The sequence below is a fragment of the Brachyistius frenatus genome, unplaced genomic scaffold, assembly GCF_029030835.1.
Source record: "Brachyistius frenatus isolate BFR_SWC_R1_liver_20210118 unplaced genomic scaffold, ASM2903083v1 Contig_14, whole genome shotgun sequence".
In the NCBI taxonomy this organism is placed as follows: Eukaryota; Metazoa; Chordata; class Actinopteri; family Embiotocidae; genus Brachyistius; species Brachyistius frenatus.
This window is the reverse complement of record NW_027210613.1, coordinates 6,029,400-6,043,755: the sequence shown is the minus strand read 5'-3', so window position 1 is coordinate 6,043,755 and position 14,356 is coordinate 6,029,400. Positions and strand designations below refer to the sequence as shown.

Here is a 14,356-nt window from a genome sequence, read left to right as displayed (position 1 = left end):
TAAGATACAAATATTTTTCAAGTACATGTAGTCTGGAAATTATGTTTTCTTCTTTTTTCTTTTATAAATAATCTTTGCATGTTTGGGAAAAGACTTTGCAAGGATGTCAGCATTAGGCAACTGCCATTCATTTCCTCTCGTGACTAGCTCATTAGCTTCGTATCCAGCTAGATGACCAAACCATAGCGTGCATTATTATGCGGCTGTGCCCTTCGTCCCTGGAAGCCTCTAATTTTACCACAGGGGCATGTCACCCTGCTGACACGTTAATGGGATCAATCATTGATAACAAGGAGCTAATGAAAATCTAATCAAAAAAATTAGCCTGTCGCTGGATTGTCTTTTCCTTCTCTGATTATCATTGACACAAAGCGGGTCTGCCTCCCTTCTGTGTCCGGTGGGGAAAATATCCATCTCCGGTCTCATTAGCTGCTGAATCACAGTTCCATCCTGAACTTTTTTTAATACTCATTTATTCATTCATTTATTGTCGTTATTATATTATTTATTTATTCAGCCATTCATTTTTTATACCCTTTTAATCCTTTTAGTGCTTTGAGGGCTGAACATTTTGCAAGATTATATCAGAAAAAAATGTGAGAACACTTTGAACAGGTTGTCTCTCCACTACAGTAGTGATACATTTTGCTTCAGAGTGAGAAGGGGCATCCAGGAAATTAATTAATGCAGCTGCTTTAGTTTGTTCAATTTTATCTTCTTCCTCCTGGGGTGGGGGAAGAAGGACAAAGAGTAGGTAGGTCAAAGCTAAGGCCAAGATAATGTTTTAAACATCCCAGCCGAGAAGGTCGGACAAATCCGTACACAGAGCATTAAACCTATACTAATTCAGGAAATTCAGTTCAGCATGGAGTTGCACTGTTATGATGGGGGACAATGAGCCTTGTCTTGTCTGTCCAGGCAGTGTTGCTCAGGGGAACCACTAACTAGGATGAAGCCCTCAAGACCCGGTTGCTGCAGTGAAACTAAATGGGCAAGCTTTACAGAGGAATGTGTGAATTTCCCTGTAGGCGGTAAATGTAGGACAGCAAGGCAGAGCCTTGTGTGTATTGTCTCAAGCTGTAATGTTGGAGAGTTGCACCTGACTTACATTTGAACATATGCTCAGCAGTTAATTTACATTCATATAATTAGATGTTATGTAAATGCTGTTTTATGAGTGTTTCCACAAACATTTCAGCATTCATATTCTTTTTTTTTTTTTTTTTTGGCATGAATACAGTCTCTGTGCTCAGTCTGTGAAGACAGATCGCAGAAGATGACAGATAATCCAATTTTTATGCAAAGTCAAGCAGCTACCGAACTCATTAACAACTTTACTGCAGTGTTAAATCTAAAGAAGCTATCAGTATATGAGCAATTTGACTTCTATGATATTTCACTTACCAAAATTAAGACAAACCTTATCTGCTCATCATGATGGATGGTGATATACAAAGGCGCTGCACTTATTGATATTGTATTTTCTGTCAGGAAAGCTCCTTAACTGTGCTATAGGGAGAAAGCATGTCTTTCAGAGCTGTGCGATATGCTCTCTGAGGGTGACGAATGGCTGCTGAAAGGCTGAGGTTCATGGATTTCTGCTACACTGGAGAGCCACAGCTGAGCGGAGTGACAGGAAAGGCCCGGCTTCTCTCTCAGCATCGTGGCCGCCGGTAGGCTCCAGTGGGAGATAGTGAACATTCTGGCACACCACAGCTGGATGCACACTCCCAAATGTACAATAGTAGCATACGACTGATGTAATTCAAAAATGTATTCGATTGCTGTCCTGCAAAACAAAATTGGAATAAAAATAAGTAATAGAATGCTATTACAATGGTCTTTCCAATATCTATACATATAATTACAAAGTCTTCCTTTTGATTATCACACACTTAATTTATGATGTCTGCTTCACTCGGTTTCTATCTGATCTGGAGGGCCCTCTGACGTGTTCGCTCTGTAGAACAGCACAGTGGGCTTGCTCTTTGACCAGACTGCTAACGGTGATGCATGGCTCATTGATGTGGAATACTTTTTTTTTTTTTTTTTTTTTAAAGAGAGACAAAATTAATCAGGGCCACTTGGTTATCTAGTTTGTCTGTCAGCGATGGAGGTTATAGCCTGACCACATGGCTGATTACTCCCCTGACCAACCTTTAGAGCCTCAGGGTTGATCTTGTTCTCATTGTCATGAGTGCACACGCACCATCATCGAGCGCAGTGCACTGCAGGCAGCAAACTTTTGTAAACTCACCAAGGAGAGGACAATCAAGTATGAGCTCCCTGTAGTCCTAAAACTTCTTGGAACTATGAAATATTTTGCATAAAAAGGTTCCAGTCCATATTTTATTTTGACTATGAATGTGCTCAATTTAATCAAATACTACCTGTGTACAAGTGTTAGCTGCACAAGATTATTAGTTCGGTGGAGCACCTGCCCTCCAAAACAGTTCTTCCGCTGCAGTTCCAGTTTTATCAGTAAATGCTCCGTTTTCAGGGGATCTTATGAATTTTAACAGCTCAGAATGCAGTAAAAGACAAATTTGCAATTATTATATTAATTTGCATTTTTTTTTGCACTCAAAGCTGAACTAATCTCTTTTAATAAGTTACTAATTTCAGTCATGTGGGTCAAGATTTGGGAATCATTTTCTCTTGTTCTGCTCAGGATTGCACCTTCCCTCTGCCTGGCTGTGCTCGGAGATGGAGACACCCACTCCTGCACAGGAAATGTTTTTGCTAATCTTAAGTGATTTCTGTGTTGATTTGGAATGGGACAAGCACTTTCTCTACTTCTTCAGGAACTCGCTGTACTTATTAAGGATTGCGTATGATTTAGGCCACAGAAAATGATGGTCAGACATGCGGTGAGTGTGCAGCCCCGCAGTGGATGATTTTACTGATTAGCACACTTTCAAGCATCAAGGAGGAACTAATCAGTGAGCCCACTTACTATATGTGCCGTATGACTCAATGGTTGCCTTCAAGTGCCCCTTGGTAATTTTGATGTAAGAGTTTGAGTACTTTTGTTCCTAAAATATCAGAAATACTCTTACTCTTAACATTGTCTAGCTGAATTCAAGTACACACTGTGCTGCAGTCTGTGTGTATGGGGAAGAGAAAGCCCAACTGACTTCACCAGTAACACCATTTATTTAAATAGTGTGTGATCACTCTTTGACATCACATCGTGTCCTCAAAAAAACTAAACAAATCAGATTCCCATAATGCAACACTTATTATACTTTCATGACAGTGATTCAGTGTCCGATCTCTCAAACCTCATGTTACTGCTCTGTAAAGAGTGTCTTTTACTGAATGTGGTTTGTATTGAATACGTGAACAAAAGATTTGTTTTGGAAAAATCTCGAGAATGTTTGTGTTTTATAGATGTTGTATCAGGTGATGACTGGCAATTATCCTCCGTGTGTGCACCTTTCTTCTTCCTCTGTGCCATCACAGCCACCATGCGAACTAGATCTTTTTTTCTTTTGGATTTGTCACACATTCTGACAAACAGACATTCAAGAAGTGTACATCTTCCTTTCTTCCTTCGTTTTTTTTTCTCTTATGTGTCCACTCAGCTGCTTCTCTCCCAGGAAAATCTGGCAGTTGATCCTGAACTGCCTGGAGGACAATTCAAAAGGTCAGCGTGAGCCGCTTCTCTCTCCTTGGAAGGAAGACAGCAACACTTGCTGACGTGGCCTTATCTTTCTCAAACGCTGGAAGGCACTTCCTACTTTGACAATAGCACTTGTATTTCATTTATTCCCTGCTCGAACATCAGTCCTCAGCTGGCCCCGTACTCCCCACACTCTTCATTTCTACCCTGTGCGCACCAGGCTGTCCCCAGAGGTGCGGGTAATGGTCCAGCGGCCCTCTACTCGAGGTGAAAAAGACCCACAGAGACACCAGTCACATCTCTCGCTTGGAATGAGGGTACCAGATAAAAGTTAAGAGCAGGAAAAAAAGGAGATAAGTTGTTAACAGTGTAGACAAAGGAAAAGCACTGGAGAAAGGTTAAGAGTGCCCTGTGGCACCACACAGCCTAATTCAATAGTTCCCTTTCTGTCACCTTTTGGTCTGTTTTTGCATTTTAAATGAGGGCTTTGGAGAACAGTGAAGTCATAAAATGGGGACACGGGGTATGGTTAACTGAGAATGCTTTAAAGTCCTCCAAATGGAATAGACTGTGTGAAGATGAAAAATGATAAGTTGATGAAGAGAATGCTTTTTCACGATTAACATTTAGAAAATGAACGACGCAAGCGATGTCATTTGAAGTAAATCTTTGGTCAGTGAAAAATAATACAGCCGGAGGGGCGGATTGTTTTAAAGAAAAGAAAATGTCAATACTGTGCACTGCTTTGAATATTGTGTGGGAGAGAGACGCAGCTTGATGGATGATGCTGGCGATAATGAAAAATGATATGAATGGGAGAGAAGGAGTATGAAAGAGGTGGAGCTGTGGATGAGAGGGAGCTGAAAATGAGATTAGGTTCTGCACTTCAGGTGATGTGTCAGCTGAACAGAGAATCTGTCATTGCTTAATGCCCTGATGCAAAGCTGGTAGGCTGCTCTATTGATCCAGCTGCAATGGAGAAGGTTCCTGTGCAGCCAACAGTGATGTTTTCAGTTGTCTAACATTGCTGTGTGTGTGTGTGTGTGTGTGTGTGTGTGTGTGTGTGTGTGTGTGTGTGTGTGTGTGTGTGTGTGTGTGTGTGTGTGTGTGTGTGTGTGTGTGTGTGTGTGTGTGTGTGTGTGTGAGAGAGAGAGAGCAGGCATGTGATCGGTCGCAGTAAATGTCAAATTTGAATTCTGGAAAAGAAAAAACCCAAATATATAATTTATATTAGATTTAGTGGGAGTTTTTTTTTTTTTGCTTGGATAACATCCATAGATTGAATTCAGTGAATCCGGTTGTTTGCATTGAGATATACTCCATGCTAAACCCCTCCCACAATCAGTGATGGTCCAATCATAGATTACTAACTGTAACCAGGCATGGCAGGTTTGTCCATATATCAACGTGACGTTCTGTTTAAGCAGTTGTAAGTGCGATTTAAAGAGTTTGGGTGGTGTCTTTGTTTTTTTCCTCAAAAAACAAAAACACGTCAGCAGAAGTGTTATGAATAAATTAAACAGTATTTTAATTTACACATACAGCAGCAGCCGAGCGTTTCTTCCCAAAAAGCACATCATTAACTATTTGTTTGTGCGATTACAGCCCCATTCAGAACTTACACATGTGCTGCATAGTATTTACTCAGTGTGGAAGGCTGTCAATGTAATGTTTGGTGAAGTTGTGTGTCTGCTCCTAAATTGGGGAAAGTTTACACTTCAGCTACAAAAGCATCTTGTGTCAAAAATCTTGTCAGATTTGATACAAAAAGTGAGACATAACATGTTAAAATTCCAACATACATTCAGTCTGGCAGGATATTTCGATCACAGATTTTTATTATATTTATAATACAAGATGCTACATCTACTCTGCAGAATACGCAATGAACAGCTGTGTTTTTTAATTTCCTTGTCTTCTATGAACTCTTTCTATAAGATTCTTGGAAAAGGAGGTGACAGTTTTAACCAACTCTTGAAGCTAACTCTTGAGGCTTAAAAAACTACTGTAACTAACTGCAGCAATTATAATGTGCTACTGCAATAGTCGTCATTCCAGCCAGCAAAATTGATGGTTGCAGGCTAGAAATGTGAATTTGCTTTAGTCCATCTCTGTGTAAATTCAAGGACCGCCGAGTTTAATTAATTACTGCTGTAATAATTTCAAGTGGTAAATCTGCCATTGTTATCATTGTAAACTGCGTGTGTGACGTGAGGATGGAAAGCTTGATAGATAGCGACGATAACCACAACGGTGCCGAGGCTTCGCAAATGCTCTGTTGTCCGTTTTGTGGCAAAATGAAAAAAGGATGTTAAATACAAATAAGAATTCTTTTCACACAATTAAGAAATATCAACATTTTATGGAGGTACTTTGATAGACATAATGTAAAAGAAGGAAGCTCTAAAGCATCAAAATGAGATTGTATACAGTATCTCTTGCATATGATGTTGTCTTTGGGAATTAAATGCTCCCTGAATTCAGTTTCACAGGAAACTACTTATTTCTTTTTGAGTATAAGGTCAGCCTCAGCTTCCTCGTAGGACTGCTTTCATTGTATTATTACTGTAAGTCGATTAAGTCTGTGTGATGTTTTATTATTGCTCTGTCCCTGGATGAGATCCTCCATTGGGAAAGGAACCTGTCCATCCTCTCAACAGGTCTCCTTTTATCAAAGCCTCCATCTACATTGTTCACGTGTTTCCAGGCTTGCCTCAAATTATCCAGAGGGCACATGGGCAAAAAACAACAAAGAACCAAAGAACAACTTTGTCATTTACTTATTTACAGTGATGGGTACCGAACACATTAACATCTGGTGTTAGTGATAAGCCATTTATGTCTATGACTGTAGTGTCTTCTGCTGAAATGTCTTACTGCTCTGAGTCATGCCAAATGTAATGAGGCAATTATACATTTGTGAGCCGCTTTTCTCAGAGTGAGACCAAACAGTAGCAAAATGACAACACTATTGTGCCTTTCAAGCCAATTGCCAGAGCTCCACTCTTTCCCAGGGTTATTTATGTATATATTTACTTGTGCTGAAGGATATTACGGACAGCAGCAAATAAACAGACAGTTGGGGGACATCAGAGCCTCAGAGATTGAGTCTGAAATCCATCATGACCTCCTCAGAAGAGAGCGCAGCACGAAAGCACGTGGTGAAAAGATGGGCATCAAGGTCGTGGTGCTGAGAGCTGGCCAGGGCTCAGACTAACACTAATGGCACAGCAAGCGGCATCAAGGACACTTCTTAAACCCTCACAGCCATTGTTCCCATTATATTCAGACCTTTGGTCCCTGTAGTTTCTTGCTTATTTGAGATTACTTGTACTCCAGCCTTGTATGTCAGAGGAGAACATGTTTGTTGGGTGGGTCACATCGAAAAAAACCTTGGTACCTTTAGAGGCACAAATATACTTCAGCCCTCTGTTCTGCTGTCAAGTTTCCCCTTTTTTATTCGAGCCGTCTTCCATCTTCACAGCTCTGTGTAGGTTTTTTGCACTTTTACTTTTTAACTTTGTGTTTTCCTGATTTTGTGACCCTGAGTAATTATCACTCCGCTGTTTATGGTCCTCCTGTCCTTTCTGCGTCTGTTGTGAATCGCCACAGATAGTATCACCTACAGCCCGTGACCAGGTTGTAGTCCAGCAGCTCTCTGTATGAATTATGATGTGCTGGATCAGTCCTAATCTTGTTATGGATGTTCTTTTGCCCTTGAGAGGAACATCAATGGTTGGACAGAAATGTATCAGATTTTATGGTGCTTTGGAGTATAATTCATGAAAGGTGCTGTCTTGTTTGTTTGTTTGTGTGTGTGTGTGTGTGTGTGTGTGTGTGTGTGTGTGTGTGTGTGTGTGTGTGTGTGTGTGTGTGTGTGTGTGCGTGCGTGTGCGTGTGTGTATGTGATGCATGCATCGTAACACAAAACACTACAATTTGATTTGAATAGTTTTATTCATTTTCCAGTCCTTGCCTTTTTATAAAAAATAGAAACATAAAAAGGAGAAGAGGAAGCAGAGTAAAACAGATTACGACGGAGAATAATTTAAAATATATGAGCTGTGCTTTTAAAAGGAGACCTGATAAAAGTTGTAAAATAGTCAGATAAAAAATTTCAGAGAGTGAAAAAGATAATATTGGTTTGGCTGTAGCCTAAAATTATAATGTGTTTAGTTTAAAAACTGAGACACCCTGATTGAAAGGCCACTCTTGGCAATCCAGCAATGAGAGACTGTCCTCCTCCAAAAAAGGATCCCATAGGTTTTTTGTGCAAGCAGCAAATTACAGTCCACAGTTACATTTTTAAGTTAAGCAGCATCTAGCGGTCGTATAAACAACGACAACCTGGTGGTCCGGAGAAGTGACAGAGTTCAGATGACATGTAATGTGAGGATTTGTTAGGAAGAGGTGCTTATGGTTGATGGGTCCATAGAGACGCAAACTTCGGTGGGGGAGTTTGATGTTTGCTGCCCGTCTCCAACCACGAGTTGGGACAGTTTTTTATAACCGCATTTACTGTTGCCAAAAGCTTGAGGATTTCATAATTTTAAGGAAATAGTAACTTTGATGGACAACATGGTTCAAGTAGTCATTTTATTGTGAACTATTATGTTTCCTTAACCCTAACCAATAGTTTATTGTGCTTAAACATAACCAGGGCCAGTAATTTAGGAAAGGTGGTATTTGAGGATCAGAACAAACAATCCATACTCGTATATGGGTTTGAGGACTTGTTAGGCAATTAAGATCTCGGGCCACCTTCCACTCATAAGTGGCCGATATATCTACACTGATGTGAGCCTAAACATATAGAAAGTTAAAGTTATCAGGTCAATCTTTAAATCAATTCTAAAACTTACAGAAAGAACAAAGGCCAGAAAGGAGGTTACTTGTTTCCTACATTTCGGATAAGCTTGAGAGGGATATAAATTGCAGTCTTGTATAGTCAAGTGTGTGACTTTATGACTTGTAAATACAGTTTAATTTTGCCTATGGTCCTCAGAGGACTTTGTATTGGATAATTAATGGGCCGTTTGGGATACAAGAAGAATCATCTCTGAAATATTGTATGTCGCCCAGTGGCCCAGCCCTAATAATGACCATAGTGGAGCACCACAGGTGAAGGAGACAGAAGTGGAAGAAACCAATCAGAGAACAAGTGAAGAACTTCCACCAGCATAGCGGCAAATTCAACTTAGAGAGGTTTTACCTTTTGGGTTCAGCTATTGTTTTCACACAGCCAAATACAATAGAGTGGTGAACCACATCACAGGTGGAGATTAAATCAAGCGAAATGGAATCAAACAGTGCCGGGTGGCAATATTTCTTATCCCCAAAAGACCTCTGACAACCAAGTTTAATATTTTTTAAAGTTACTCAACAGATTTAGTTCTCATAAGAACAAGTTTAACAAGTTTATTATAACAGAAGGATTTTCTTGATATATCTTGGAGGCAATATTATATTAAGAAAAAGCATACTTTATTTCAAACTTTGGGTTTAGGTTGACATTTAGAAGCTTAAGAAATATTTGTGTTACATTTGAATTGTCATTTTGTCAGCAGATCTGTACAGTTTTCAAATGACGGAAATGTTTTATAAGAACAACCGACAGCTGAAATGACTTCAGGTCAGAGAACAAAAAGAGCACCTGAACTCTCCTGTAGGACAAACTCATGTATTGCTGATGTTTCTGTCCCAGTGTACAATCATGGAGTTGATAAATACACAGGCAGACAACTTCTAGTTGACGAGGACTTCTTCGAGTGTCATTACTTTGTGTGTGAAGGCATTGACAGTCACTCTGCCCTCTTTTTTTCTTCCCTATAATGATTTGGTATAGCCTAACAAGTTCTTCATCTCCCTGGCTTTTTCTGAAGATGTTATTCGCCATCTCAAGGTTAAGCTAAATTGACTGGCCTTAACTTTAATATCAACAAGTCCTCCACAGAAGCAGCGCTCACTCTTTCGTGTTGGATCACAACTGATGACCTAACCCTGAAGTTCCTACTTATTCCTATACTGTCATCTGTGAAAAAACAGTTTTGTGTGACATTGTCTATAAGGAAAAACATGTTAAAGTGCAGAGGTCTTCCTGTTTCCTATTATGCTCCTTTATTTCTGCTCTGATGAAATTATTTATTTGTTTCTTATCCACGACTTTCCTTTTTATTATAGTGCCAATTTTCTGATTTGTTTGGAAAACCTTTTTGTTGGTGAAGACAGTAATGGTAGACAGTGGGGAAAAAAAAATCAGTGGCTGAAGGTAAAATTTATTTACAGTTTGGTTTGTGTACATATTTGTATAATAAACTAAATGCCTTTGTTGAAACATATGGGCACTTCCCTGCTTATCGGATCACTGAAAAACTAAAATAAGAAACATATTCTTAATTTCAACAATTAAGGAAATTATTTTTCCCTTTTGTTGAATGTAATTCTTCCATTTCACCCCTCAGATAGAAACATTGAACATTTTGGGCTCCAAAGAAGCAAGACATTGAAACTTGCCAAATCACATGAACTAAAATTACAGATAATGTCCGTATTGAGTGGGCTGCCATGGATTATCTCAGGATTACTGATCAGAATGTGTCCAGGACCTCAATTTAATATGTCGCCATGTTTAATTGATGAACATTAATTTCCCTCCATCAAATGCGCTCACAAATAGTACCTTTAAATTTAAATATACGACTTCACCTATCTTTGATTTAAATCTCAAGCCAGGTTAAAGGGCAGCAGAGCGTATGGTTCACATGTCATCACGGGACATTAAGATTACTTGTAGAGTCAACAGAAAGGTGTTAATAACATCTAAATATAAAACAAGTGGCACACATCCAGGAGTGACAGAACAGCTGCTGCACCTCCGCTCTTTGCTATTATTTCATGGAGTTCGCTCTGGGCCTGGAAGGGTGGAGGGGAGGAGACAGACTCAGAAAGATATAATTAAGCAAAACAAAATGAGAGTGCAGACATACCAAGTCCAGGACGAGACACAAATCAGGGGCGGTTGACAGTGCGCTGCAGAGCAATCTCTACACTCCTCAGTTGAACTTTCTTCATGGCTCAGTGTTAAGGGTTGTGAATCTCAATCTCATTATGTAAAACATCAGGTGGTGAATTTCTGCATTTTGTCTTATTTGCACTTAAAGAGGTAATTAGTGTTTTTCCCGTTGGCTGGGTCGTGCTGCTGAAGAAGCAGACGACTCCATCAGGTGTCTCATTTGGCACTTAGTCGATGAATAAAAAGACAAAAGCTGAAGAGTTCTGTGCTCGCAAGTCATAGTAATTTTTTTGGTGAGTTGCTCAGAACGTGAGGACATTAAGGAGTACAGTGTGTGTGGTTTTTTTTTGTCTGGAAAGCTTCCTAATTTGGAGGTGCAGACTGTGTGGGATGTAAAGAATTCGTTCTCTGTCTGGCAAGTCCACATCACATGCTATTACATCTGAGTGGAGAATAAATGTCTTCAGGACACCTGGCGCCAAGGCTGTGACTGTCTGGCCTCCTGGGCTCATTTCTGACTGAGAACAGAAAGACCTTGGAGTACAAAGACAACAGGCTTCATTATGTGAGTACACAGGAAGGTCTCCAAACATTGTTGTGCTAATCACATTAGCGGGCACAGACTCAAGGCTGGACAGATGCTAGGCAAAGGGCAATGGGGTTATGTTATCCTGATTAGAGGAGGCCTTGGGGAGGGGGGGGGGGCTGTTTGTGAATCTTGTTTCGGCATCACCTTGCAAATGGAAACCTGCCATAACTTCTTTCTTTCAGTTGGTCCTTCAATTTTTTCTTCTTCTGTCTCTCACTCGTACTCCTCATCTGTCTAAGGGATTCACAAGAACTGGCGCCTTAGCTTGAGCCAGTGGTGTCCCTTTATTCAACAGTGCGCATTTGTTTTCCTTTTATCAGCCGCCTACACATATAGCCATGAGTTCTCGGATAATACTTTCATTTCTCTCCTTACTGATTCACCCATCTTAAAAGTGGTTAAAAACAGATTTGTTCCTTCGTGACATGCCTACTTTGGTTCAAATGAGTCTGCAAAACAAAAATCCCTCAGTGGCTCATTTACAAATCTCTGCCAGATATGTGTCAAAGTAATAACAGCTGAACAAATCGGTGCTGCAGACATGTTATGAACACTGATGTAACTAATCTATACTGTTTTTCATATTGCTCCCTATTCTGGCCACTAATTTTATTTAATAGAAAATAATTTAAATTTATTCTAACCTACCTAAATAGACGATTCATACTAAGTTCCTTTCCAATAACTATTTTGTAAAACCCAACACATACTGTGAGGAAGATTTCCTTCATACCCTAGACTGAGATAGGAGCCCCACCGGGTGAATTGGCAAATACTCCAAAATACAAGGGTTGTTTTGACTGCAGAAGGAGACAGTCTCCGATGTTTCAAGGATGAGAATAACGCCTCTCCTTATCTGTAAATGTAGAACACTCTGTGGGACAATAGTAAGACTGAGGACGAAGGAGCTCAGAAACCGGACGGCAAGACGCTGACCTACACGTGTTAACCTGACTCTACTCGATCAAGTAATACTAATTTCTGCTTCAGATGTCTGATGATCTCCTCAGGCTTCTTTCAGTAGAGTCGACCAGCTGCATGATTTCGATCACACATACAACAATCAACTATTCATTACATCACAGTTTCCTTAATTGGCTCCTAATCTAAAAAAAACAACAATGACAGTGGTCAAACTGTAAAATACATCAATAAAATAATTGTCCAAAAAGTTATTTCTGCCTCAGGAGGCACAGATGTAATGACAGCACGCTTTTTTAAAAATGCCTACTTCACCGCCACAACTTTTAAATGATATCTGTTTCTAACAGGAATGTTTTTAGGCTAGTATGAAATGCAGTGCAGTTAAAATATACAGATTGACCCTGACTTTTTAAACTTTTAATTCTTGGCATTCAAAATATGAGTTCACTAAAATTACCTTTAACATATAGAAAACGATGACAGACAGACAAAATTATTAACCTTTGTGGTGACACTTAAAGTTTTTAATACTGTGAATAACTCGTTCTTTGCTCTTTTCAGGATCCTATATGTTGGTGAACTCTTCCCAGCATGCAGTGGGTCATCGCGCTCAGCTGCTGCTGCAGTCCCTGAGTGAAAACGACACGCACTGCGTCCAGTTCAGCTACTTCCTGTACAGTCGTGACGGCCACAGTCCTGGGGCCCTGCGGGCGTACGTGCGGGTCAACGGCGGTCCGCTCGGCAGTCCGGTGTGGAACACATCGGGGTCTCACGGCAAACAGTGGCACCAGGTTGAGCTGGCCGTCAGCACCTTCTGGCCCAACGAATACCAGGTACAAACTTTGTTATCCTCAGCTTTTAGACTCTCCATTAGGCTGTTTTGACTTTGATATGTTAGGAGTTTAACAGTCAAGAGAGGATTTATTTTTATGATGAAGATATGCAGAGCCATTGAGCGAAATCTTGTAAAACTACAAAATGGCACATAGACTCTGTTGATCCCCACTCATTTTTGCCTCGAGGTGAATCGGGTGTTAATTACTTGCGTTTGCAATTTAATTGGCACTGATTCTCCAGTGAATGTAGCCAATGTTAGCGCTCGTGGCACTTGGATCTCACGTGGGAATGCCTGGTGGAGATGTCACCCTCTGAGGCTTGTGTACTGTGTTTTCAGACAACTCTAACAATTTTCATGTCATGTTGTAGTGCACGTAAAGTAGACAGACACTGATGGACACGTACTGTGGGTGGCTGATGTGCTGTGGTCTGTAGATGGCATAGTCAGGTGAGCATGAGGGTTATCCATCTGTTAATCCAATTTCTTATTTTTGCAAAGTCTGCAGAGCTGTCAAAAAGCAATTAACTTGAGTACTGTGCATGTTATCAACTGTCAATCCCCTTGACTTAATTAAATTCTATTCAGCCCTGCAAGATGTGACCTTCACTATGTAAATAATAGTCCTTAACATTGTACAAACCTGGAGAGAGATGCACCATGACACATTTCTGCCAGCGCCACATGATCTGAAAATGAGTTAAAACAATCTTAAGTTAAAGGGAACAAACAAACAGACAGTATACACAAAGCACTTACACTAAAGGATGCTTTACTCATAATATAAAGCCACATACTGTAGGTATACTATCTACTACGGCTCTTCTGCATTATATTTGACCAAGAGAGAGTGATCTCCATCTTTTTCGTTGTATCTCAGTAAGAAGGTGAATTCATGTGTTTCCCAAAATGTTGAATTCCCTATAAACGCAGACTAAATAATCCCTTACAGATAAAACACGTGAATTTTACATGTGCAAAATTGCACGTGATCACCTCACCACATATACATGTGATTGTGCAAATGTGTGTATTTTTCCCATGGGAAACGTATAGTTTTGGAACATTTTCATGGTGTAATGTGTGAAGCCCATGTCGATTCCCATGTGAAAACCTATCCACATATTTCCCCCATGTTATCATATGTTGCAGCATGTGTAATACATGTGATCACATGTGTCCCATTTGGAAAACATTATTTTCTGCAAGGGATCCTTCTTCTGGTTAAAATGAAATAATCTTTACAGTCTTGATGTATATTTAAGATGAGAATGTTTTTAAGCTTTTTAAAGAAAAACTTCCATGGGCAAACCCATTAAATTACAGATACTAGTGGAGTTAGTATCTGCCACTGTATTTTTAGGTGTCATG

The 14,356-nt window shown here is 40.0% G+C and overlaps 1 protein-coding gene across 4 annotated transcripts in view; it reads left to right on the top strand.

Annotated features, from left to right (window-relative positions):
* ptprub (protein tyrosine phosphatase receptor type Ub) overlaps nt 1–14,356 on the top strand; it is a 162,452-nt gene that overhangs the window by 75,086 nt on the left and 73,010 nt on the right. For all 4 annotated transcript variants that reach the window (XM_069693312.1, XM_069693311.1, XM_069693310.1 and 1 more), the window contains exon 3: nt 12,712–12,983. In XM_069693312.1, the coding sequence (XP_069549413.1) occupies nt 12,712–12,983 (272 nt within the window). The remainder of the gene's footprint in view (nt 1–12,711; nt 12,984–14,356) is intronic.